The sequence below is a fragment of the Pezoporus wallicus genome, unplaced genomic scaffold (assembly GCF_028554395.1).
Source record: "Pezoporus wallicus isolate ANWC-B61680 ecotype Strahan unplaced genomic scaffold, APGP_CSIRO_Pwel_v1 contig_9238, whole genome shotgun sequence".
In the NCBI taxonomy this organism is placed as follows: Eukaryota; Metazoa; Chordata; class Aves; order Psittaciformes; family Psittacidae; genus Pezoporus; species Pezoporus wallicus.
In genome coordinates, this window is record NW_026636792.1 from 1195104 (window position 1) to 1222892 (window position 27789).

A 27789-nucleotide genomic window follows, 5' to 3' on the forward strand; every position below is an offset into this window, starting at 1 on the left:
CCCCAGATCAAAATAAAACTAATTTGAGTAAGTTGCTTTATGGGAGTCCTGAGTCAAAGGAAACATCTGGTCCCATGCCTTCTTAGCAGGACGTGTGGTATATACTGCAGAGATCTCATCCATGAGAGGCCAGGAGTATGGCTGGAAAAGCAAAATTAGCTTTGCTACCCAAATAGGGCATCTCATTTATACAGGAGTTATAAAAATGTGCATTGGTTAGAAAGGTCCTCTCTTTCTTTTACCTTAAAACAGCTGAGGTTGGGAGGGTTATTGAGCAAGACAAATCTGCTCCAGCTGCTTTGATTTTTCTCAAATTGGAAATATTTAAAAGCAGATGATAATTGCTTTAGGAATAATGATCCAAAAAGCCTTTTATGTGTGTAATGATAGGAAATCATCATGTTGTAGCTTTGCCCAGGTGTTAATTTTTCTTTTCCAGCATTAATTTACATCATTAAGGAAAGCACTACAAAAATAAGTTTCTATTCCTGAACCCTGCAGATAGTACTTCCTACACTGACAGTTACCGAATAAATCCTTTCTCTTTAAGAGAAATACATAAAACATGGTTAAACAAATCCACCTCTCCTTCCAAGAGCACAGTGGTTTAGGAATTGCTGTTCCTGTGTGGGGAGAGCACATGGGGGCTTTTTCCCTTCTTTGCACAGGAGAATATTCAAAAGCACTTTTTGTTGTTTTGTGAATAACCGTATTAAAAGGGGAGGAAGAGATGTTATCTGTCAGACCCTTTTAGTGTCATAGTACCTAACTTTGTGTAGCCCATACAGAAGACTGCCAGGGATGCTTTTTTTGATCCTCTTGGAGTGCGGCTTTTCTTTTCAAGCCTCTGCGTAATGGACTCTTAATCCCTGGTATGCTTCCTGCCCCGGCAGAGATGTCTTTAGCCCAGCATTCATTTTGTTTACCTTTTTTTCTAACTAAAAATCTCACAAGGCAAAACCTAGAATCCATGGAAGACCTATGAGATATTTGTGAAATGGGCCATGACTGCTTATAATTTGTAGGAATAATTACAGCATGTAAGGAAGTCTGCATTTATTAGCAGCAGTGATGAAGCATGTTGTTAAGCACACAGTGTGTCACCAAAGCAGCAGGCTGCTGGGAGCCCAGAATGGCTTTCATTGTTAATTTGGAGCAGAAACACTGAAGCATATCCTGAGAAGGATGCTAATGAAGGGACTGCCAGTAGTAAAATCCTGGTGACCTTTGTGCTTTGTGCTAATTTCTATTCCCCCTCCCTTCCCCCTTCTCCTTTCCCCCTGAGCTGCTATCTGGCCAGTTAGCCCATGAATTTTGAGGTACAGTAGGGGTGCTGTCCATGCTGGGGTGAGCTCCACGTGCCTCCCCCACTTCCACTCAAATCACAGCAGATTAAAGAGTCTTTTGTTGAAATATAACCGGCAGACACATAGAGGCAGGGTTCAAATTAACTGATTATAAATCACTAGTTACTCTGAGAAGCCAAATCTCGAGCTGGCTAATGATTTAAAATTACTAGCCAATTGTTAAATTAATCCCCTGTTTTAAAGCAACTGGGAAATGTTTGACAGCTGCAAAGAAATAAATATTTACGTGTTTTCTGTAGGACCTGTACTCTACAGGGCTTGTTCAGGCTGTGTCCATTGAGAGGCGACGGAGAGGTGGTAGAGCTGAGCCAGATACAAGAGCTGTGGTGCGGAAGGAAATGAGCCTATTCTTTAAGATGGGCCCATTGTACCTTACAGCTTCTAGATCTTGGCTTGAGTGTTGAGCTTTAAACTTTCAGCTACTTAAGGGAAAGAAGTTGGGAGCCGATGGTTCCCTACTGTAATTTTCCTATGGTTGCTTCTGTTTTCTGCCTGACACAAAGTGTTTTTGAATTCTTGGGTTAAGTGGTACAACATAATGGCTTGTTTCAGAGTGGTTGCCAGAGAGTGACTGGGGATTCCTGCAGCCAAGGGTGAGATCTGGAGCTGATAGATGAGAGCTTTCAGCCCTTTTCACAGATTGAGACCCAGTGCTTTACCCAGTGGGAGCTACGGGCTTGATGAGTCTTTACAGGGCAGTGTTGCTTAATTCTTGTAACAGAAACATTACCCATTTTCTCCAGAATAGTGAGGTGGAAGAAAGGGACGTAAGGAGCACTGCACAGCACCCACAAACCCTGCGCTACTGCTGCTCTGATGCACTGATAACTTTCCTTTGCAGGTACTGTGAAGGTGAAGAGCTCTAATATACAAGTAGGTGACCTCATCATTGTTGAAAAGGTTAGTCTTTATGTGTATTGTTTTTGTGTACTTTTTTGCAAGACCATAGAAAATGAGATGTTTTGAAGTCATATTTGTTTTATATAGGCTTAGAACATCAAGTAATGAGCACTAGTTAAAATATTTAATAACTTTCCAGGGTTTCTGCTCCCCCCCAGTACAGCCTTGTCATCTTTACAAATGAGTGCAAATCTGTAGATATGCGGCAATAACCTAATTTTTCCACTTACACTATATCAAGACAAAAAGCCTCCCTGGTTCTATCTGTGATTGTGGGACACAGGTTAAACACTTGATACCAATGCAAGGTCCAGATTTTGCTTTGTGTGTAAGCAGCACAAGTATTGGGAGATACAGTGGCTTGTTACAGGTATATTTCCACCTTTCTACAAGTTTGTATGGGTTTTTTTAGCCACTGATTTTTGTTTTCACACTCTGTGGAAGCAGCTATGACCTCGAAAACCATCAATATGAAAATATTCAGTAAGAAGAAGAGGAGAATAGTAGCCGTAGATTTGAAATACGTGCTTTCTTCTAGCATGGGCCTTCTTGAAACAAAACCAGCAATAGTTTAAAATGTCTTCATACTTCTAGAATTACTCACTAGCCCTTTTGTAAACCTAGTAGCTGATTGGTCTGGTCAGTGGGAGCTGGCACCAGTTATTCTGTACTTGGAATTCTTCAGGGAAGTGATTTTAGGATTCAAACCAAAATGAATACCAAGCTTCAGTTTGACAAAGAAATCCTCTTTCTCTTCCATATCCCTTTTGCTTGTCACAGTGGGGCTGTGGAAGGCGGCTGCACACGCGTGGAGGGCTGTATACACAATAATGGCTTTTCTTCTCCTAACAGAACCAGCGAGTCCCTGCTGACATGATCTTCCTGAGGACATCAGAGAAGAATGGTAAACATCTGGAACCAATTGTCAAAATAGCCATTAACCTTTCACTGGTTGTTTAGAGAAAATTATCTTCTGGAAACGTGAAAGAAATAGATAATAGTAAAATTTTAGAGAGACAGAGGATTCAAATGGGTTTATGGGCTACCGCTTCTTGACAAAAACTCTGGTTTTGTTTGCTTGTCAAAGAATGTAGGTGGTTGAATCCAGGGTAAATGAATCTGGTTGCATAACAGTTTGCATTTTAGATGTAAATAATTTTACTTGCCCTTCAGGTTTGTTTTGTTAATTGTGGGGTAAGGAAATGTTTGATCAGAAGAATTGGAAAACACAAAGGCTAAGGAGAACATTTGAAATGTCTTAAAGATACAGTGCAGAGTCTCACTGTATTCTGGACCAGTGGAAGGAAATCAATGTGTGATGCAAGAGTATCTTAATGTTATTCACAGATATTACTTGAAATCAGGTACTGTTGGTAAAGAAAGAAGGATGTCGTAGATATAAAGCCATTTCATATAGATGTACCTGAGACAGATCTGGAAAGAGCACTGACTGGTGTTGAAAATCCACAGGGTCTTGCTTCCTTCGCACTGACCAGCTGGATGGTGAGACAGACTGGAAACTACGGCTGCCTGTTACCTGTACTCAGAGGCTGCCAACCGCTTCTGTAAGCTGCCTTTGTACAAAACACTGTACTTGGTAAACAAGTGTATCTGTTTGACCTGAAAAATGTTTGGATGCTGCTTCACTTAATGGGCTGTTTTGAGAAATGGGTTAATGTGGCATTGTTCTGCACAGGCCTCAGTGCATGCTACACTAATATTAGCTTTGGCAACAAACATAAGGCTGAACAAGCCCTTCCCAAGCTCCAGGCAAGGTTTCAGGTAAGGTGAAGCTAGGTGTCTCTGTGCTGCATGGCTGTGGCCACAGAGCTGTGCAGATAGGCACCAGGGTTGGCAGCAGAAGGTGGCTAATAGTAGGATGCTCCTGTTTTCTTTTTTCTCTCCAGAGACCATTGCAGTAACTTACTGCAGGTCCTGTAGAATAGGCACCGTTGGTGATGGTACTTCTCAGATGCTCCATTTCATTCCTTGCACAGCAGGATGTTCAGAGGCACAGTCCATGGAATGGCTTCAGAGGCTGTTAAGTTTTCATGGCTTGCCTTTATGAAAGGAGTAGCGTCACCGTGGAAGCCCTACTGTATGATCTGAAATAAGCATCCTCATAAATCGTGCTGTTCCGCAAAATCACGTGCTGAAGTAGATGTGTTACTGTTTTTTTTGGGTTTTTTAAAAAGAAAACAAGAAAAAGCAGGAATCAGAGTACCTGCATTACTGGTGTTCTATCTGTGCAAGGTTATTTCATACAAAGGCTTTGAAGCAAGGCATCCTTTCCATGGAATTCGTGCATGTGTAGGAGTCAGCAGTGAAAAACACTGAAGAATTGGTGTATCTTCTTGTCACCACAGAACTGTTCCTAGAGACAACTGTTCCTTGGTTACTTTAGAAGACTAGTCCAAACCTTCTTTGCTACAAAGTAATAAGTGTCCTAGGCTGTCTTGAGTATTTGGGCTGAAATTTCTGTTATGAGGGCACTGACATTTAAATAACTCTCTGGAGTCTCGGGTATCCGTTCAAGAAATATTCTTCAGTGAAGCTGGTATATCAGTTGTATGTTCTCTTAAACAGCTGGGTTCCAGTAAGTAACATGATTTAGTGATTATCTTAACTTGATAAATAACTCTTGCTCAAAGTATTTTGGTAGAAGCATTTGAACATTATTAAAATGTGGTTGCCTAACTGTCTGCCGAAACATGGCTTTTACAGGAACTGCTGCAAATCCGATCCTACGTATATGCGGAAGAACCCAATATTGATATACATAACTTCGTGGGGACCTTCACAAGGGTGAGTCTTGTTGACATACTTGAAATCATATCTATAGTGTTCACTATGCAAGCTTGTTGAATGCTACCAGGCTGCCAATTTTTTTAGAAGAAAGTGAAGTCTGTATTCTCATTCCTTCTTGGGTTGTTTTTTTTTTTTTCTGTCTTTATTTTTTTTTTTAACTTTTCCTTCATAAAATCCATCAAATCTGAAAGAAAAATACAGTTATTGAAGCTTTGACTTGGAAACAATGTCATAGGCTGTTTGGAATTGAGGATCTTACTCTGAAGGTATTGGACCTGAACACTCTGACAGATTGGTAGTTGTGTATTAGTGGTGCCTGTTCAGAAGGAAACCTGGACCACTATGGACTCTGTAGGATTCAAATCCTTTAACTGTGAAAAGACAGAGGATCTTAACTAGGTCAGGAAATAGCAGTCTTAATTCTGAATCAGTTGGGTCTTTGCCCTCCATTGCATGCAAGCTGTGTGAACTCAGTTCTGTGTCTGTCCCCTGTTTCAGAGGGCAGCAGCTCAGAGCCACTGTGAAGTATCACTGTTAAAATACATATCTCTTGTCTTGCTGGGAAGCTGCATTGGCTTCCTGGGGCAAAAGGCTGGGTTTTCTTCCTCTCGGTGAGATTATGAAAATTTTAAAATGCATCTCAATTCAAGGATTTCCCCTGGGAAGCTTTCAGAGGACAAATCATTCTGTAACAAATTGGAGCTTTAGAGAAGTTGTTTGCTGGTATTTTAGTTCAAAATTGTAGGTTTTGGCCTCTTCTCTTTATGTGGCACAGTTTTATCTGGTTTAATAGTGCTGGCATGGAAGAGGAGTTTGAGTGGCTTGGGGAGGCAGTTCTTGTAAAAGAAGCCTGCACAAACATTAATTTACTTTCTCATGCAAAGGTAAAATTGTGTAGGATTAATCTTTTGGTGCCTAAGAGCAGTTGTGCTTTCTTGTGGGAATGGTTTCCTGTAGCCCCTGGAGAGCTGCTGACAAATCCTTTTCTCGTTTATGATTCCTGGGGACATTCAGCAGGCAGAGGTATCTTAATAGATGGAGGGGTTTTTGGTTGGTTGGTTTTGGTTTCCCAGTCCTTCTGTTCCACTGCAAGAAAGTGGTCATGTGTTTAACCCAACCAGAGATTTACCTGGGTTTATCAAAGTCCTCTGTCCAATCAAGAAGCCCTCTACCAACTCTGTCATACACTGATCTTTTGCACTGCTGACAAATCTGTTATTTTTCCTTTTATCCTGGTGTAGGAAGACAGTGACCCTCCAGTAAATGAGAGTTTAAGTATAGAAAACACCCTGTGGGCCAGCACAGTGATTGCATCAGGTAAGATGGAGGCATGTGTAAATCTATTTTAAGGGAATATGTTAACAATTTTTAAAGGTCTTCTTGTAATGGAATAATAATCTCTGTCAGTTGGAGAAATTAGCAGTTGGAATGAGGTTTCCCACTTGTCCTAACACCTCTGGGGAGCTGAGCTGACATCTAATTGCCTCTTGGACATTCCTAGATGTGAAAGAATTGGCGTGGCCTTTGGGCACTTTAGCATCTAGGACCAGAATAGCACTTAATTGCTCTCCACATTGACATCCTAATCTGTAACAGAAATGGTGTCAAATAGATTCTGGTAACAGAAGCTAACATGAAAGATTTCCAGGTAAGTGCTTCCATTGAGTTTGTCTTATATACTTTTAAAAAGGAAAAAAAAAAATTCTTTGACAGATTTTGGCTTCTATATACGATAAGCTCCCAAGGCTTGAGATTAATCAATGCCCTTTTGTAGAGGCTTGTCAAAGTAAAAGCCTTGTGCCTCTCCTGTCCAGCGTGTTGCAAAGTTTGCAGGGCAATAGCTGGAGGAGAGTGAAATTCTGTAATATGGTTCTGGAATTAAAGTTGTTGGATGGAGAGCCTTGACAGTGTGGTACCAGGGTGTACATAGAATTGATAATAATAGGTAGGAATTTGAATTTCAGAAGATGTTTTTGATGCACCAAAAAGGTTTTGATTTGCTGTCTTAAAAGCAGAAAACAGTAAATAAATTTTATTCCTATATGTTTCTATCTAATCCTGCTCTGACTCTTCTTTGAAGTGTATTACAGTGTTGTCACAGTGCTGTGAGCAAGAGATTGTAAAAAAAGCTAGTTGTCCAAATACAATTTAATCAAGGTCCAAATAAAATTTAACCAAGTAAATTCTGTTTATAGATTAGTGATTGCCATGCACTAGGTACCTTACCTTCCTCCCCTCTGAGTGCAGACACATGTAGTCAGCCTGGCAGTTTTTGGTACCCATCAGACTGCTTAATACATGAGTCTCAGCTCATCCTGCTTTTGAGCAAAATAGATGGAGAAGTGGAAAGCCATTTGTTTTGTGACTGTGTGCTGTATGGCTCCTCTCCCCACAGCACCCTTTCCCAGGGGTGCTTTCTTGCCTCTTGTATCAAAGCTTTAATTTTTACCAGCACTTGAACTGTTGCAGATATTAAAGTGCAGTGGCCAAGTTTAACATAGGAATGTATTACAGTGAAGAGCTCTACTGAATTCAGAGGCAAATGCTGTCAAAGCTCTTCCTCTACTTTACACTCAGCTGAGTGTATTATTCAAGTGGGTGCAGGTGCTTTTCCCCAAAGGAGGACACGGTGCACGCTCTGCCTCACCTGGTCATTACTTCAGTGCTGTGTAGAAGTCCTGGGTGGTCTTTGTCTCTGTATCAGGGCAAGCAACAACCTCCTCTTTGCGCAAATGAACTTCCTGTTGGAATCCAGTCCTCCCTGCCGAATATGAACAATGTTCTTTGTAGATAGACGTCTTTGAGTTCAGTTAATAGGAATAATGCTTGCAAATATTTTCATAATTGCAAATGCTTTCTGCAATTGAGTCTGTTCTGAGTGGCCATAAAACAACTGGAAACATTCTTTATATACATACCAGTCTGCCTTCAAGCTGTTTTCTAGCCCTGGCAGGTTTTTCCTCTCGTTTTGACTGACTTGATCAATACAATACTCAGTTTTGTTTCTCCTATGGCGATAATAAATAGCATGTTTTAGGTTATTCCAGTTAGGAAAAAAACATGAATATTCTTTTAAGTGAAAGCTGTCAACTTGTGGTGATGCCATCTTGCTGGGTCAGCCTTTGCTAGTAAGACGTAGCAGAGGTATGTGGCTTTCTCCATCTGCTGTAGTAGGAATGGGTCTGACTGACTGTTTGCAGTTGGTTTGGAGTAGCTGTGCCATCTGCTGATTTGAATTGTGATGATCTTACCATCACCTGCCATCTGGCTCCGGTGATTTGTTTTGTTTTTCCAAAGGAATGTTTCCCAGTGTATTATTAGAAACCACCTCTTCTGAATCAGTCTTATTTAAAAATAATTCACTTGAAGCTTGTTGAAACTTTGGGAGCAGGGAAATAGCAGAGCATAAAATAGCACTGTATTTGCTGGAATGCTTTTTTCAGTGGTGTTTTTCTCCATTTTTAATGACTCCTAAGATTTTCTAGTAAAACACTAGAATCAGACTTTGGCAGTAGCAGCTTTTAAACTCTTGATGGTAGATAGCTTTTTCTTTATGGCTTTTTGCAAAGTCTGTAAGAGAAGTCGGTAGAAACCCAGTAATTTATGGTACTAAACTGTATTATGTTTCTTTGAGAAAAGGAAGAACTTTGTTGCTCTCAGCTGTTTAGCAACTGTGGGACATAGCATTAAAATACACTGGTAAGCTCCCAGCAGCTCCATCTGTTACAGTAAGGTAGGAGTTGGTATGATTCGCCTTTCAGTATGAGCAGCAATTAAACAAATACTGAGTAAATTGTAGATTTTTAAATAAGGTAATTCTGTCTTTGAAAGCTGTTGGAATTAATTGATTTTACTGTGATTGTGGCAACTTTCACCAGTAAAGAACTGTAGCCCAAAGCACTGATTTTAATTTTGACAGACCACTATCCTAGTGTAAGGCAAACTTACCCACACCTAAGTGGGATTCTTGCTGGTGGGAGGAAAACCAAGAAATCCTCCACCCTTGGCAACTTCTATTTATAGCAAGACAAGTGACATCAAAAGGGGGTCAAGGAAAGTGGAAAGAGCAAAGCAGTTCACTTCTCTTTCCATGCACATTAGTTGATGCAGTCTGTGATGCTGCATCAAGTCCAGCCACATGGGCAGCGTGGTTGAAGTCTTAACTGACTGTTTGTAGGTTATCTTCTGTTCAAAGTCTGTGTTTTCATAGGTTTTATATTTTAGGTACCATTTTTAATTTCTGGTTGCTATTGCTTCTGAAATTAACCTGCTAAAAATCCTTCCTAACTGTCAAGCCTTTGGATCCAACAAGTATTTTTATAGTGAAAACTAATGGAGCTTGGTTATCTTCTGCTGATGCATGCTCTGTTTTCTTTAGGTACTGTTGTAGGAGTTGTCCTCTACACTGGAAGGGAACTACGCAGTGTGATGAACACTTCAAACCCAAGAAGTAAGGTATGGTGAGGAAAGAGTCATAATACATAAAAAGAGGCAGAAACTTGTAATATTTTAAAGGAAATCCTTCCGAATGCTGTATGTACATGCTATAGGGACAGCTTCACAGGAATAATGATTCATATCTTCCAGCTTGTGATTTAAGATAGTCACCATAGCAGAACCTGTTTCTGCTTATTTTTTGGTCTGTTATACATGTGTCTTACCACTTCAAGATTGGTAAAACCATTGTTTTATACTGTTATAATGAAATAGTCCCAGTTAGAATAGGAAAGCTTATTTTGCTGCATTCTTCTATTATAGCAAAGCTAAGACAAGGTGCAGGGATGTTTATATAGACAGCAGGTTTTGGCAGCAGGAGTCCTCTCACACCTCTTTATGCCTTGCTTTGCTTTCAAAGGCTGGAAGTCTTGTTTAAGAAGCTGGCAACAGTATTGTTTGTAAATTTAAATGTTTGTAGTGTTTTAAAAGAGATGTTGGCCAGTGGGGAATGGCTCTTTGGCAGTTGATTTCCTTTGTGAATACTGCATTGAGCTGACATCCTCATTTGTGTGCTTGAAATGTCTCTCTCATTTCTTTAGATTGGTCTTTTTGATCTGGAAGTGAACTGTCTTACCAAGATCCTATTTGGGGCCCTTGTGGTTGTCTCACTTGTCATGGTGGCCCTTCAGCACTTTGCTGGCCGCTGGTATCTTCAGATCATAAGATTTCTCCTTCTGTTCTCAAACATCATTCCCATTAGGTAAGGTGTTCTCTAATTCTACCCAGCAAAATAGTTCCTGCTTTGTGTCTTCCTCCATGCTTCTGGTGTGAACAAGCACATAAACATCGGGGGGCGGGTACCCATCGATGATCAGGAACTCGTCGGAGGAGGGCGTTTGGCAACTAAGCAAACCCAAAAATAGAAATCGAGTTGCTGTTCAAACATAAAGAATTGCTTTGTTGTTTCTGCTGAATGTGTTCAGCATATTCCCCTGTTCACTGACTAACTCAGTCTGTGGATTAGTCATTTAAGGCCCCTTCTTTCAGTGTTTGGGCTACCTGGTACTTTGATAAGAGCAGAGCAAAAAGGGGAAAAGTGTTATTTACACAGCACGTAGCATGATAAGACCCAGTTGCCTTTTAGAGGAGATTAAAACTTCAGTGTTTAATTGTGCTGTATTAACAAGTAGACCGTTACTTTCACTGTAGGTCTGGGAATTAATTTCCAGTTCCATTTTTAACGTGCTGTCTGTGTATCAGTCATGGTGTCCTTACTTGTGTGTGTCCATCTTCCACTCAAATGATATCTGTTCTTCTCAATTCTATCGTCTATTTTTGAATTACAGTACCACTGCAGCAATGCACAGTCCTCCTCCCCATTTGCCACACAGTCACTGACTTTAAATATAATTCTCCAGAGACACCCTCTTTGGCAGCTCAAATTCATCATGGAGGAAGTGTCCTTTCATCTTCCTTTGGCAGTTCATGATGACTTTTTCCAAAGTTTAACTGGCAATACATTTCCTTGTTCTTTTTCCCCTCTTCTTCCTGCATAGTTTACGTGTGAATCTGGACATGGGGAAGATTGTCTACAGCTGGGTCATCCGCAGAGATTCCAAAATCCCTGGGACTGTGGTTCGGTCCAGCACTATTCCTGAGCAGCTGGGGAGAATATCCTATTTGCTTACAGACAAAACAGGTATTTCATCTGAGGTTTAGAGTCATGGTATGTTGTTGTTTGGATTTTGTGATGGGTTTGGCCAGCCAGAGAGTATAATGTAAGATTTCTTTGGACTAGAAGAAATACGCATTTCCCGTCACTTCGACAGTATAATTTAATCTGCCTTTTTTTGTGTGTTCTGAATGCATTATAAGTAGGATAGGGCAGAAATATTATGCTACTTCAAAGATCACTTGAAGTATGCTATTAAACCAAAGATCGGGGTATGAATAAAAGCAACTTCTTAGAGTTAGTTTTCAAAGCCAGATGAAGATAGTTTACACGTGCAGGCATAAGCATACCATCCATCTTTGCTGCAAGACCTAAGCTGTAATGAAAAGCTTGGTCTGACATAAAATCCTGGTCCATTGAAGCTGTTTCTAGTTGTCTTTGGTTCCAACAGAACCATAATTATGCCTGCAGCCTTTGCTGGCATCGACTTTGGGGTTAATCTCATTCTTATTTACTGGCACAGTGATGCGCACCACTGCTTGTAGGGAGAATCAGCCCTCAGGCTTGTTAATATTGTCTTTCTTGGTGGCCTCAGCCTTTTCTGTAAGCCTGGTGCAGTGACTGATTCAGGTGCTGGCTTAGTTTCTCTTGAATTTGGGGTGCAGCAAAGATGGGAAGGTCTGCTGTGGAACAGGTGTGTTGGCTCTCACTCCATGCCTGGTGCTGCTTCTGTTACAGGAACTCTTACACAGAACGAGATGGTCTTCAAGCGACTTCACCTGGGAACAGTAGCTTATGGCCTGGACTCCATGGATGAAGTACAGAGCCACATATTCAGTATATATACACAGGTAGAATTAAGTTGCATTACTTAAATCATTGTTCACAAGTTTTCCAGGTCACTGGTCTAAAGATGAGTTAATATGGCATGGATCTGCTTATACTTCTTGGAAAAGTCTGAAGGACTCGGTAAGCGATAACAGAGAACAGTAGAACAGTGTATCAGTATCACTGCTTTAGGCCCAATGGTTAAAAAAGAAAATGGTAGAAGTGGAATTCTTTCACTAATACGCTAACGAATTCTGTGGTGCATAACTGACATCTGCTTTGAGAACTATCTGTGCCTAAAGAAGGCAGCAAAGTCAACATGTAAAGCACAGAACAGGAAAATCCTGTTTTGGGAAGTTTCTCCCTAGCATTCCTCTTCCAGTATCACAGATGAGCCAGCATCTACAAAGCCGTCATCTCTATTCTTAATTTCAGGTTTTTATGATAACCAGGTAATGCCATGTGACTTGTCTGGGTCTGCAAATAATATTCCTTAGCATGTTACAATGGACAATCAAAGCTTCTTATAGATGCATATACTTCCTTTGTAAAACAAGGGATGAGGTTTTACTTAAGAATACTACTACCTTGAGGAAAAAAATATTCAGCTGTCAGTGACTGATGTTCCAGCTGCCTCTCTGTGTGGTATTTACAAAACATGTAAGAATTGTCACTAATAAGGTAATCATGGAAGCATTATTTTCCATATTCTGTTAATAACCAATCTCTCAACTTCAGATAGAAACATTTATCTTGTGACTTACTATTAGATTTTTTTTCCTGTTGTAAAATGTGATTCCAGAGATGCAATCTGCAGACATTAGTGATGAGTTGCTATTCCCATGTCATATGTGAAACATTTTCATTTCTTAAGAGTTGTGGAATAGCTTCATTCCTATGGAAACTGCAGAAGTAGTTCCTCAAGTGCCTGTGCCTTGATGATGCACACCCGATGCAGTGAACTGGGTTTTTCACATCACATTGATTTTGCTTTGCTTTAGAGGTTTTAGACTCAAGTACACTTTCTATACCCCCCACGAAGTGAAACATGAAGCCAGCATTCTTGCCTGGAAAAAAGGCACCATGTACTGTAAATGGGATTCTTATTTTTGGCTTTTGTTCATGGTGGTAAAGACACACAGCAGGTTTCCTTGACCTCAGTGATCTGTTTGGTGGCATAGCCCTTTACTGGGCAGGCTGTCGGGATGCAATGTGCTTTTAACTAAGCGTATGATGGTTGATAAAATACCTGGTATTTTGAGTAATTCTCTTCTTCACTGTCATGTGTCGCCGGTAACTTGTAACTCCTCTTGCTATTCCTCTCTCCACCCCCCTCTGTTTTCACAGCCACCTTAGCATCTGGTTCTTCTCTTGGTATTGAGATCCTTAAATGACTGAACTGTACTTAAACAACAACAAAAAACAGATTTCAGATCTATTTACTCTCATTTTTTACTCAGTCTCCAGAGAAAACTTGACTACTTGTTAATTATTTGCCAAAGTATTCAATATTTGTTACGGATGTTTGGGTGACTGACAAGTCCAGTTTGTGACCAGTGCTTTATATCAGTTTAAATGCACCTCAGCTGAAGGTTTGTCGTTGTTTGATTTGGTCAAAGCCTGTTGCAAAAGTACTGATAAGCAGGAATATTAAATTTTCGGCTCTTGTGTGTTGTAATCCCTAGAGCATGGAAAATAGCATGTGGAATTAAACTGGTAAAGGTTATGTCTCATAAAATGTTTATAATTACCAAATGAGATTCCCTATAATGAGAAGCATTTGCTGGCAGTGATTCATTTTGAACTGTAGTTCTTATTCTTTGCTCTTATTTTTACCATGTTGTGGCCTTTGACCTGGAAGTGAAACTTTTGTCCTTTTGACACTAAAGGTTAACAGAGCAGGAAACTAGATCACTGTGTGTCCCTTCTTCAACCAGGATAATTTAGTAATTGTGTAATTATCTGAAGTCTCCCATTCTGATACTAAAAATAGTATTAAAAATTAAATGAATGTAATTAATTCTAGGCCCATACAAGTCATCTGTTTTCTGGTTTTGGCAGTTATATTCTCTTGTACATGGAATGCAATTGACTGAATTTTCAGAGTCAACAGTCTTTTATGGAGCTAAATGTGGTTTCACCAAGTCCTCTGACTGGTCTCTTGCCAGTTGCTGTTTGGATCTGCAACAAAGGGTCATCTTCAGAGGGTACAGTTCCAAAACCTTAGGTACATCTTTTGGGGCACTTCACCAGTAGCAATGGTTGCATTACAACGGGATGTGTTCCCAGCAATGGTCTGAGTTAAGGTATATGAAGAGTGCATCTCATTGCTGGGGACATGAACCTGTGCAGCTGATACATGTATGATCTTCACTGAAGTGAAAACTTACTTTAAATTATCTTCTTTTCTTTTCTTCCTGCAATAAGACTTTATTCCGCTTTCCTTTTTTATAAGCAATCTCAGGACCCACCTGCTGTGAAGGGCCTTACCTTGGCCACCAAGGTGCGTAAAACCATGAGCAGCCGAGTACACGAGGCAGTGAAGGCAATTGCTCTGTGCCACAACGTGACACCAGTGTACGAGTCCAATGGAGTGACAGACCAGGCTGAAGCTGAGAGACACTATGAGGACTCCTGCAGGGTGTACCAGGCCTCCAGTCCTGATGAGGTCAGTATCCATTTGACTGTATAAAAATATAAATACGACCTTGCTTGCCCCTGGGAAAAAAACTGTTTGGTGAAAGTATTCCTGTCTAGTGAAGGGGATAATATTTTAATGTATTTATTGCAGTGATAACTGACAGACCATGAGTGCTCTCTCAGCTGATACACTTAAGCCAAATCTGCCTCTCTGCCTGAAGCTACAGAGCTACATAATGACTATGATCTGGCTCTTCTGCATCGCAGTTTTGCTGGTGTTTCTGCACGTTTTGTCCAGGGTATATTTTGCAGTTCAGAGATGTGAATCCCTTTGACAATGTTTGTTAAATTATAGGTAATCTTGTCTTATTTGGGGGATAATGACTTGTGGAAGGGGTTAGAGCACTCCCGCAAGTCAGCTTGTCCCTGACCTTCAAGGTTCAGATTTCTGGACCAAGTGAAGAGTTGTAAATCACACTGGATATCATTGCTAATCCAGGACGCATCCCTTCCCATGGAGACAGGACAGACCCAGAGCCCTGGTTAACTCTGCACAGTGAGTTAAGTGCATGAGTTTGTCTCAGGGCAAGGCTGGGCCCTGCCAGTTCTCTGCTGGCACTCAGTCCAGCCAGGACTATGCAGGGATGTACAGTAGGGATGAACTTTACAGCTCACTGGAGACTCACTGGAGACTCTTACTGAACACCTGAGAGATCAAATTCACTACAGGATTTAGGGCTGAAGCATTCTTTACCACCCTCTGCAAAGCTTGGAAAATCTAATTAGTGTGTTGTTTCCTTCTGTGATGAAGACAGGAGGAATAAAATAGGGTTTCCTGTATTGGTTGTACTTCTTGGATACTTCTTTAGTGCGACCAAAGTAAAACAACTTGTTTTCTGTTAATTTGTACAATTACACTTGCTCTGTGCCATTTGAAAGACTGAAGTTTGAAACTTCCCATAAGAATCCTAGTGGCAGCATGAGATCTTATCATCCATTTGACTACATTTGGAGGGTTCTTCCGTCTATTGCCCCAGATAAAACAGGTTTGCCCCCTGTAATAACCTTTTCACCTTTGACATCAGAAAGGAAGCTGGCTTTCCTCATTCTTAGAGGTGAGAAATTGTATGCGTAGGAATAAATTTATTCATTAGAAGCCCAGCTGTGTGAGGATTTAGAGATTGTCCCATGTATTACGGAAGGACTGGCACACAGAGTTAGCTTCTGCATTTCATGTGCATTCAAAATACTCCCTGTAGTGTTTCTTCCAAAGTAGACCATTCATTTCACACAGTGTCTTCTTGTCTGTACTATACAAAGCTGCACCCTTACTTACTTATCTCCCACCTCTGTTGGTGTGCCTATAGTGACAAGCGCTTACTCCTCCCTGGCTTTGGAGCTGGTGAGCAGTGTGCATCTATGTCCTTTCCCACCACGTAATCTGGGACAGTATTTTGCTTACCTGCTTTTCTCCTCTAGTGTGTTGCTGTCCCCTGTGCAGCTGACAGAAAGCAACTGCCTTTGGATTGAAATGAGGTCCGAATGATTTCCAGATGGTATTTTTTTTGTGATCTCCATTTGAGTGGGGTTTTTTGGTTTTGTTGTTTTTTTTTTTTTTCCCCAAAGCATTTACTGGCTATTTTTTGCCCAGATCCTCTGTTTATTTACATGTATGCAGTGGTATATAGTGAAGTCAGCTATTTTTCTTTTCCTTTTTTGCTTTATACTGTTCTGTCTTTAAAATATTTATGCAGCAATTTGTCTCAGATACCCAAGGGATTATTGTTTGTTTGTTTTACTATAGCATGATAACTAACCCGTGTTTATTGTTTAAATTCTTTTTTCCTTTCTTGTGGTGTCTTAAGTGGTGAATTACAGTGGGTTCAGAAATCAGATATGTTTTGCTGCACTGACGAAATCTTGTCTGTAGGTCTTAGATATACAAATACTGTTTAGACATGCTCTGTGTATGTCATACTAGATGGTACAAAATGCAGGATCAGCACAAGTTGAGTCCTTTAGAAAAGAGCAATGCTGTTAAATAGCATTCCCTGCAGAGGAATGGCTCTGGACTCCTGTTAAAGCCAGCCTTTGAAATCCTATATCAATAAAATATTGCCATGGCAGGGAAGGTCAGTTTATGAAATGAGTACAAAAACTTGTATTCTCTTTACTTTAACAGCAAGGGTAATTTCTACCAGTTGGCATAGGATTCATTTCCTGTAACAGAAAGCAGGATTTCCTAAATTTGTTTCCTGTGCACGCTGCCATTTAGAAGTCTTGAAGTATCTTTATTCAGATATCAGTTACAGCCTTGGGGCTCTGCAAGCCAGTTGTCAGTTGTAGCCATACAGTAACTAACAGGGGAAATGAAATAGATATAATCTGATCAGAGATAAGAGTGCCTGGGATTCCTGGGCAAACAGTCTTTAACCCAGACAACCCGCTGCAGCTGCCAGGACATGAAAGGGTGCACCGATCAATTGGTTTCTGCTTGCTGTCTGCCTGCCTAGGCAACCCTAAATGGGACGTTTGTAGAGCAACTCATGGCACCGAAGGATCAATTTGTCTCTTTAGAATGAAATTTATTAGTCGATATCCACTTCAGTGGCGGCTTGGGTAATTCAATTGTCAGAAAGAGCAAAGTTTGGGGAATAGTGTGTAGCTGCTCTGCTTTGTAATGCTCAGATCTGTATCTGACTTGGCCTGGATGGAGCTGCAGAATCCTGGACTGTGGTTAGGGGCTTTGTTCGTTTCCCCTCATCAGTGAGTGTGGACTCTCTTGAAGGTGTTTGAGGGGTTTCAAGCCTGTTTTTAAATCTAACTGGTTTAAGCTGTAAACGTATTTTTGCATTTTGAATGTTTCTTTTTGCTGTGACTGAGAGCACTTCTATCTGTTTGGATGGCACAGAGCAAAACTCTTCTGTCTCACAACTGAGCTGGAATGTGCTCCCTGTCTTGGGGTGCCCAGACCCTGCAGAAGAGCCATCAGCACTTCCCAAAGCCTGGGCCTGTTGTGCTGCTTGTTGAATGGGGATGGTAATGTCAGTGCTTTTAGTACATCTGACGGGAGCACTTCAAAATTATATCACTTTCTTTCCCAGTAATTTATTCATTAAGCACTATAGAGGCTGGGAAATGGCATGTTCAAAGGGGTCAGCCCCACTTCCCCTCTGGTGCTGAATGCAGTTCACCTGGAGGGCCATTAAGGGTTGGCAGGACCCATGCCTTCTCAGGAGCAGAATGGCAAAGGGGGATATCTTTCATTATTCATCCCTTCCACTGATGTATCTTTTTGCAGTCTCAGGGCTGTTGGGAGTGGCTGGTGTTTTTCAGTGCAGCACAGTTTGAAGCATGTCACGGGCATGACGCAGCACCTCTGACGTGCTGCTCATCCATTTGTTCCTCTGCACAAGGCTTCAATACTTCCTGACATAGGATTTAAATGAGACTGTCGGGGGAGGAGGTGCCTGCTGTGAAAGAAAGTAGCAAAGGAGATGCTTTAAGGGCTGAGCTGGGAGCAGAGATTTCTCTCTCCAGAGATTTGCAGCTTACCACCATGGGCAGATCAACAGTGCTGCGCACATGGAGCATCGTATAACTTCATGCTGTGAAAAATTCCTGATAATTATTTCTTAACCAGAGTATTAGAGACCCAAACCCCATCTGCTCTGGGAGACAGTTAAGAGGATTATCTGACTGCACACCTTAATGCACCAAGGATGGCTTGAAGAAACTTTTGGACATGATAAGCTTGAATGGGCCTTTGATTTGTTGTAATCTTTGTGAATAAGCTTGCAAAAACTTGCTAATGTTAAACCAAATATTGATTCAAATTGATTTAAAGGTCTTTATTATAAATGCTTCCATTTTTATCTGTATCTTATGTATAATTTCCCCAAATAAATTCTGTTTTTGTCTAAGGCATTTGTGGTCACTTAAGGCATTAAAGGCAGAACCTGAAAGGCACAAGGGATAATAAACCTTCAAGTCAGCAGCAACCATGTGCCCAGCACTCTCATGCCTTTGAAAATGTCACTGTAAAATACTTCCAGTATTTCATGTCTGTTTGGAGAAAGTATCCCTTGATCCTTTCTGGAGGCCAGTGATATATGGGCTCGTGTCAGCTGCTGCTCCCATCTGTTACTGCCAAGACAGCTTCTAGAGTTAAACCCCTGTATCTCAGGAGCCTGGATCTTAGATGGATGTGTCAGCTGAGGTGAGGATTCTGGTGGAATTGTCAGGGAAGCAAAATAAAGGCTTGGGTTGTCTGTCATGACTGGTTGTAATCTAAGTGAAAGCTTATGATGGATTTATTGGTGTAGGTCCTTAAATTGTAGGAGCTGCAATCAAGATGATACCCACATAAGTTCATTTAAATTAGTTCTGGTGCGTGCCTTGAACGCTTTGGGGTCTGTTTTGGGGTTTTTATTTTGGTGGGGTGTTTTTAATGTTTGGGGAGAAGTGATTCTTTGCTAATAGGTGCCTGAGCCAGCCTTCAGCTGTCTTGCAGTGTAGAGGTTGAAAGCTGTTGATGAACTGTTACTACCAGAGTGTAACACAGAGCTCATTTTGTTTGCCTTTTCTTTAATATGAATTGTTAATGTGCTCTGCATTAGTGTTTCTGGCTTTGATACTGTAAATCCAGGGTGAATGCACTGTTTTGAATTCTTGATTTCATAAACAGCAAACTGGGAAAAAGCACATTCAAGAAGTGTTTGCAAAGAGATGTGCCTGATGTGCCCGAGCACCTCCGGTCTGGGCGAAGGGTGCAGGTGCCTGCCATGGCTGCAGGGTTGTCCTTTGGGATGTGGTAGTCAAAGGCAGGGATCTGTCCACCTCCTGCTGATAGTCCATCCGCTGAATCAGGCAGGAGCTGGGCTGCCCAAACCCCCAAAACACTGGTAGTAAGCTTCTAACCTCAGGAAGAGCCAGCTAGAAGGAGCCATATAGGAGCATGTGTGAACTGATCCGTAGTGCCAGTAATGACTAATGAGCTTCTCTGCAGCCCCCACCCACTACCCCTTCCCCTCTGGTGCTCCTCAGGGGAGCTATGGCTTGGCCTGGCTTCCCTCACTGTGGCCTTCTCCTTTCAGGTGGCCCTGGTACAGTGGACTGAGAGCGTGGGCTTAACACTGGTGGGTAGAGATCAGTCCTCCGTGCAGCTGAGGACACCGGGTGGCCACATCCTGAACTTCACCATCCTCCAGATCTTCCCCTTCACTTACGAGAGCAAGCGCATGGGGATAATCGTTCGGGTAAGTGGCTTCGGGTAAGCTCTCGTGTCTCTGTCTCTCCTGCTAACACAGTGTGAAACCTGTAAACCACTTGTTCTCACCCGTGCTGCTCTTCCTGGCTGAGTTTTGCAGTCTTTTCTAGCTCAGGCTCTAGGTTAGTTCTCTGTTTTGAGCTAATGGCATCTCACTGCTGGGTGATACATCTTTTTCTTGTCTATATTCTGTAGTAAGTGCTGTAATGCCCTGGAATATCTTTAGCGTATTGATCTTGCATCAGCCTTCCAGTCCTTATAGCAGCCTTCCCATACCTAAAGGGGCCTACAAGAAAGCTGGAGAGGGACTTTTTACAAGGGCAGGTAGGGAGAGGACAAGGGGGAATGGCTTTGAAGCCTCAATCTGTGACCCTGGGGCTGTCTTTTCATCTGTCCAAAAGCTCCTGCCTGTCCTATCCATGCTACAGTTGTGCTGGCAGAGCTGGGGGGACTGTATGATGGACTGGGGCTGTGAGGTGACCCAGGTCACAAATGCTTTCCCTTCCTCAGGGTCAGCCAGGAGCAGGAACTCAAACAGGTTCACGGGTCCAGCTTAAACTGCGTCTCCGAAGCAGTTGTGGTGGCACATCAGGGAGTGATGGAGATGACAGCAAGTGGGAAGGAGGGAGGGGATCCTGACTGATGCCACAACAAATAACTTTTGGTTATTGTTAGTGGGTTTTTTTGGAAGTGCTCCCCAGATCTCTGCCAGGCATTGAAAGTTCCTTCAGATCCCATGGAAGTACAGCATGGCAGCAGGGATGCACTGGATTCCACTCCCATGGAAGCACTTAACAGCTGCAGGGATCTTTTTTTGAGCTATATACTAGAGCCTGCAGCCATGCTGAGAATGTGGTGTCATGAGCAGGGCTTGAAAATAGCTGAGTAAAGGTAAAAGGGTGCATTTGTGCAAGTACCTTGATCAGCAGCTGCAGGGACTGCGCACGCTAAATACGTGCCCAGTTGAAATTGCATACGTAACTTTATGGTTCTGTATACAAATACAATAAAAGACTGGACTTTCAGAAAAAAAAAAAGTAGTTTAAAAGAAAGAAGAAAGTCTGGGTGTTAAAACCATTTGAGATCAGTTCTCTGTTATCGTCTTTAGTTTTCAAGATAGTGCTGGAGACCCTGTGTTAGCAAGGTAAACAAGCCCAGCTATGGTAAGACACTTCCATTTGCCTGCGAATCAAACAAGGTGAAGCAGTCTGAATATTTCTTTTGGAGATAATTACAACATCCATGTTAATTTCTACTGAGAGTACAGATAGATAAGTGGTACCAGGAATCTAAACCATGAATATGAAACCTGTAATCCAGGGCACGATATAATTTGTTGTATCATTTCTTGGGAAGTGCAAGTTTGTTATATGTTTGTTAGGGTGGAAGGGGTAGGTAAGATTGGTGGGTTTGTAACTATCCCCCACCCCCCGCCCTTCATTTACTCTGTGGTAAAACTGGCTGTTTGTTTTGGGGTGTCAGGAAATAGGGTGTACAAATATCTTCTGCCTCATGTATTTTAAGTTACAATAGGAGGAGTTGCCTTTGTTTTTAGTTAGAAGCAGTCAGGATCAGCGTTGCATGCATGGCTCTCATCGACAGCAGATTAATGTAGTCTGCTTTATCGGCTGATATTTGGTAGCTTCACGAATCTCAGCTTCCCTGGAGGCCTGGGAGGGCACAGCCACTGTCAGAAATGAAGGGCATCTCGAAGGGATGACGTAAAATGGAGCAATACAGTGGTTGTGTTCAACAACAACAAATATTAGAGAACTTCAGTATTGCTGCTACCAAGATATCTGGTGATAAAGATGGAACTGTAATAGGTGCATACAGTTATTTCCACAAACCATGAAGGTCAAGATGTGTTTAATGTGGATTGAACATTGTTAAAGCTCACGCAAGTGGCTGTATTTGTGTTATCCCGTCTGAGTATTATGGATGTGAATCTACTGTTGTTCAAGGAACTGTTTTCGAGTTCTGGATCACACAACACACTACAGTGTATGGGGCACAAATTTGTATTTTGAGTTGTTCCAGGCTTTGGAATATTAAAACATGCCCAAGGGCAGGAATGTTAGTTGAAGTGGGCTGATAGGCTGAGCTTGTGCAAAGTAATCAGTGTGTTAAATCTGTGAATCTAGAGTTCAACAAAATGCCATTGAAAGTACATAGCCAGCAATGCTAGTGTTCTTGCAAATGTCTCGTGCTGTGTGGGGCAGCTGCAGCAAGTATAGTGCATATCCATTTAAATACAGCAAATGTCGATCCTTCGGGTTATTTATTTTTATAGTGGAAATTATGAGGACACTTCAGGTGACCTTTTCAAGACCTAGAATAAAAACGTTAGCAATAAAAGATGGAGGATTAAACCATCTCCCTCCACACTGCTTATTGAAAGTGCAAACTTCAGATGAGATGCTGTTTTATCACAGTTGTAAGAAAAGGGCTGAGCATCGAAGCCGGGGTGCGCTTCGTTACAGCGTGTTCATATGCTCAGCAGAGAAGTGCATGCTCTGAAATTTCCCATCTAAGTGGATGAGAGTCTTTCCCTTCCTCCCTCACTTTGATTTGAAGCTTATTCATTTTAAGTTATCTATTACCTACATTCTCCCCCATTAGGAAGAAAAAGATTTCTATTTTGCATTTCTGTATTTAGAATATTAATGCTACCAAAACCAGCAAAACTCCCACTTGTGGTCAGTGGGAGCAACATCAGGCACAGATCTTGACTGTAAATACTGTTAATAGAAGCACTGGCCCCTCTCTGTTGTGCTTGTTAATTGAGTATCTATTTTGCAGCCGCTGAGTTGCTGTTAAGCCGCTAAGATCAGCTCCCTATGTATCCTGTGCGGAAGTAGGGTGTGAGTAGCACATGTTGGGCGCCTAGGTATTGCTTTGCTATGTTCCTATGTACTCCCAAAATACTACTTTAAGCAGGGTTTTCATTTCTATTGAAAAGAAAAAGGGGAAAAAAAGGGTTTACAAACAGGTAGTTGTCAAGTTAAATTTTTCTTTGATTAAATATACATGTATGTATGTGTAGGCACGCCGTTTGGTTTTGATCCACAACACAAACACAAGGTGTTTACCTTTTCAGTGTATCTTCTAAACCTGTTAAAAAACAGTTTAAAACTTGGTTAAAAATTTGTATCTTTTAAAACTTATTTAAAAAACAGAAATAAAAGGAAGGAAAGTAGCTTGAAGTATCCAGAAGACAACAGAGTGAGCAACCAGGAAGGAGAGGGAGGGAGAACTGCCGACTGAGACTGCACTCAGAACCGTAGTGAGTAGCATTCAAATGGCAGTATTTTCTGTTCCACCATACGGATATTGCTTGTTCTTGTAAACTGCATCCACTGCAGGAGCCAGTGGGATCATCCTGCCAGGCTTCCTGTACAGTCTGGGTATGGAGTTTCAGTGAGTGATTCATGTGCCCACCCCTACAGTGCTGTTACTGATGGCAGAGTCAGCCATCTCCCTGCTGGTCCTGTCCACTCTGGCTCCTATAAAAAGATCTCCTTCAACATATAACTTTTAGTGAATAAAGTTGTAGTTAATGCTGGAAACAAGTAGCAGATGTTGCCTTGTTTGGGATATTTTTGTCCTATCTCCGTGTTTGCTAGTTAGCAACTGTCAATTCTGCAGCTGATTATTTTAGTTCTGAGAAGTCTTGTTTCTACCAAAGCAGCCCCTCTTCCCTGTCCTGTTTACTGACTTATCTTCTTGAAAGAAGGCCTGTTTTTTTGACCACAATATTTTCCATTCTTCTTTTTCTTTGCATTTTTTTCCCCTTACCCATGTGGAATGATCTTTGTTGTAAAGCAAAGATAGTGCTATTGTCATATCTGGAATTGAAAGAAGCCTTTGAACCATGACCAGAGTCAGACCATGGTGGAAAAAGATGCCTCTCCAAAACAATATAACTGGCAAATCTCCGTGTAGATTTATAGTGTGATCTTACCATAATATGAGAATGCACTAACCTCCTATTGAACTCGGTGAGAGGAAATGACTAATGCAAGGAGATAGCTGATACAGTATTTATATTGGACAAAAAAATCTAAACTATCTTAAGCCAGTTCTGCAGCACGGGAAGTGGAGTCTTTATTCAGTTTCCTACAGAGATGTTGTTAGACACTTTTTAATCAAATAATTTACTAGATAAACCTTTACCTTTAGCTACTGCCAAAAGTGTTGTTTTATTTAAGCGGATTCTGGTTGTTTTGGTAGGCTGACACACATTTTGCTTTGGGGATGTGGGGGTATCAGTATACGAAGTTTTCGTGTTGGATGTTTCACTGAAAACTGTGCTTAAGATGAATTATAAGAATCTTCCTCGTGAATATCTCTATGAGTTTGGCAAAAATATTCAGTAAAGGAGCTTTGTTATCTTTGGCTGCTCCTAATTTCCCTAGCAAAGACACTTGCTTCTCATCTTTGCTTTTTTATCCACATTAGCTGCTGCTTTTCTTTTAAGCTGTGGTTATAAACTGTTTTGCCGTTGCCACAGGGTGTTAGACTTCTACCTACCAACTCAAACTGTTAGTGTATGAGAACCTTCACTGCTATTTTCTGTAATAGTGGAAGAGATTGCCATGTATATTAATAGTGTAAGAAAGAAAGTGTCCACTGTGCTTTTCTTTAATACCTTTTTTTTACTCGAGTATTTTCCACCCTTCATTTGCAGCTGTGTATTTCCAGACCTTCCTGGGCTTTTTGTTTTACTGTGTTAAGTTTATTTTCTTCTTATCCCTGGTGGCTATCTTGGTTTACAGAGCAGTTTGTCCCTTACTCATTGTTTTGTCTCCTTTGAGGAAATTGCCAGGGCTTCCATTAGCTTGTAATACTAATAGCTGTGACCTCCTTAGATATCTGCCTGGTTAGAAGGGATTTTTTAATTTGTGGTAATGTAAATATGCTTTGCTTGCAGCCTACAAATTACTTGTATCGGGTAAGGCAGGCAGCAGTCTAACCTTTCTGTGGCAAATGTAAACTTTAATTATGCTTATGCTGTATAATGTAACAGAGGGGGTAAATTAGATTGGATTTTACTCTGTTAAGCTTCGTGCATCTGTTTTATTGCTTCAGGTAAGTATGAAATAAATTTTGTAGGTGAGGACCAGAGGTTATTCCAAAGGCATGCACAATCAGGATTGAGAGGTGTCTGCGTGGAAATGCCATGTTGCAGATTAAAAAGCTCATCATCCTTGTCTAAACCATTAATTTCTACTCTAAATTAACCACGTTGCAGTTGAATAGGCATCTGCTTTTGGCCCCCAGACAGATGGACCTTCAGCCTGAATCAGTGCAGGCATTTTTTGTGACTGGTGTGCAGAAAACTCATCACTTAGCTTGCTGAGGCCACTCCAGATATGCTAATAGTAGCCCAACTTAGACTCTCTGTTTCTTATCTGCAGGATGAATCAACAGGAGAGATCACATTCTATATGAAGGGCGCTGATGTAGTGATGGCTGGGATCGTGCAGTACAATGACTGGCTGGAGGAGGAGGTATGGGTCTGTCTCCCCTATGTATGCAGGGTTTCTCATGCGAGTGCTTTTCTCCTTCCAGGGCAATGCATGACAAAGTTTGTCAGCGTGGCAGGGTGTTCATAAGTGCTAAAACATCTGTGAGTCAGAAAGTCACTGATGTCTTGGCAGTTCATTGAATTAGACTTCAGCCAAATATATATGTTGGAACAAAAAAAGTCAGGCGGCGAGTTCAACACACTTACTGCAGAAAGTCCTGTAAGTAAAATGGATTTTGCTCAGAATGGATTGCCACTCAAGGTCACCACATTTGTCCTGGGCTTGATCCTGTGTTTGTATTTATTGTAGACTGAAAGGTCTAGTTTCAAAACTACATTGGGCAGCTTTATACTGGGATATCCCTATCAGGTCAGTAGTAATGCTGATGCAGAGTTCACAGCAGTACCTTCCGTTACTGATTCTCTCCACCTCCAAACCCTGGTGTTCAAAGAAATAGTATTACTTTGGTCTTATTTTTAAGAGTTGATGGCCAAATAGGTGAAGTCTGCAAATGAAAGGCTTGTGTCCATTTACTTACACATGGAGGAAATGAAATCAGTGGGGTTGGTTTTGTCACACTGGTACAGCAGAGAACATTTTTTGTTTCTGATCACTGGTATAGATCACAAACTATTGCAGGTCTCCTTTTTTCCTCTCAGGTTTATCATGCACTTTATCAGATGCTATAGACTCACTAGGGTTGCTCAGATAGGATGGTTATTTTCTTAACTTGCTATCTTACATTGCCATCTCTGCAATGCTGTGCATAAATCATCTTACTTGTGATGGAGTTCACAGTACAGTGTGATATTTCTTTTCCAGTGTGGTAACATGGCTCGGGAAGGCCTGAGGGTTCTTGTCGTAGCCAAAAAGTCTCTGACGGAAGAGCAGTATCAAGACTTTGAAGTAAGTTTTTGTTTGTTTACTTTTCTTTGGTTTTAAACAAACAGTCACTGAAGTGATTCTGACAGACCTCTGGTGATAATGCTGCCTCTCATCTCCCTCCTCCTGCTAGCATTGTCATCCTTCAATGTCAAAGTTGCTTTTTAAGTGATACGTATGAAATTGGATCCCAGCCAGGACCCTCCAAAACAGTTCCTGAATCCTGCCTTATAATCTTTCACACTGATAAATTCTGCAAATCTTCATCATTTGTTAGACAAGTTGTGTTTGTGTGGGGAAATGTGTTGGCTTTCAGTTTTCATTGTTGCATTCTGACATCCATGGAAACTACAAACAACCACAATATAACCCAGCCGAGCTTCATGGAAACGCAGGCTTCACACGTGAGGTTTGTTAGATGGGTCTTTACACACAGCACTATGTTGCTTACCCCAGACAGGCAAAATGTGAACCGGAACTGTTAAGTTAAATGCAGAGAGGAGATAGTGGAAATGCTTAGGATTCTCCATTGCCATTGTTTGTAGATGTGTTAGTTGTGAAAACCATGGTTAGACCTGTGGTACAAGGGAGTTGCTTCCAGGGTTTCTGTAGATGCCACTTCAGCAGCTGCTGTGCATTGGTGTGCGCATGGATGTGATGTGCACTGTGCTTCCCAGCTGTAACAGGACAGGGACAAAATGACAGTAACTTCCTGAAGTAATTTCCACCTTATTCTGTAACACACACCTCATGTTCGCCAGCCATTACAGGTGGCATCCCTTGAATGAGAGTTAACAGCAGGAGGTTAACTGGTTAACCTGCAGGCTGGCTGTGTGAGTGAGTGGTTGTGTCTGCTCTGTCCTCAGGCACGCTACGTCCAGGCAAAGCTAAGTGTGCATGACCGCTCCTTGAAGGTAGCCACAGTCATCGAGAGCCTGGAAATGGAGATGGAGCTGCTGTGTCTCACCGGCGTGGAGGATCAGCTCCAGACGGACGTCAGACCCACTCTGGAGACACTGAGGAATGCTGGCATTAAGGTCTGTCCAACATGGTGTTATTCCCAGCTGGAACACTTAGACTCTCTGGAGTATGTGGCACTGCCCTACAGCCAGTGAGTCCTGGCAGTGTGGAGGCCCTGTCAAGCTGCATGCTTCACCAGGTGTCATTTCTAAGTGGGAACAGTAGGGCTGGTCAATGCATTTTAAACATCACGTTGGGAACAGAACATGCTGGAAACAGTAAATGTTAACTGAACACATGAAAGCGTGTCACCTTTTGTGCTTTTCTTCTGATCTTGTTTAAACCCCGCTGGTAACTAAGGACCACACAGCCACTTGCTCACTCTCCCCATTTCCCCTCCCTGGACAGGATGGGGAGGAGAATCAAAGGAATGTAAAACCCACAGGTTGAGATAAGAACAGTTTAATATGAAATAAAGTAAAATATAGTGATAAT

The 27789-nt window shown here is 41.6% G+C and overlaps 1 protein-coding gene across 1 annotated transcript in view; it reads left to right on the plus strand.

Moving 5' to 3' along the window:
- Positions 1-27789, plus strand: part of ATP9A (ATPase phospholipid transporting 9A (putative)) — a 62631-nt gene that overhangs the window by 19279 nt on the left and 15563 nt on the right. The window contains exons 5-18 of the mRNA XM_057401696.1: positions 2209-2267; positions 3120-3171; positions 3738-3832; positions 4992-5072; positions 6317-6392; positions 9454-9530; positions 10112-10272; positions 11069-11211; positions 11923-12035; positions 14468-14680; positions 19749-19910; positions 25342-25434; positions 26275-26358; positions 27201-27371. Coding sequence (XP_057257679.1) covers positions 2209-2267; positions 3120-3171; positions 3738-3832; positions 4992-5072; positions 6317-6392; positions 9454-9530; positions 10112-10272; positions 11069-11211; positions 11923-12035; positions 14468-14680; positions 19749-19910; positions 25342-25434; positions 26275-26358; positions 27201-27371 — 1580 coding nt within the window. The remainder of the gene's footprint in view (positions 1-2208; positions 2268-3119; positions 3172-3737; positions 3833-4991; positions 5073-6316; positions 6393-9453; positions 9531-10111; positions 10273-11068; positions 11212-11922; positions 12036-14467; positions 14681-19748; positions 19911-25341; positions 25435-26274; positions 26359-27200; positions 27372-27789) is intronic.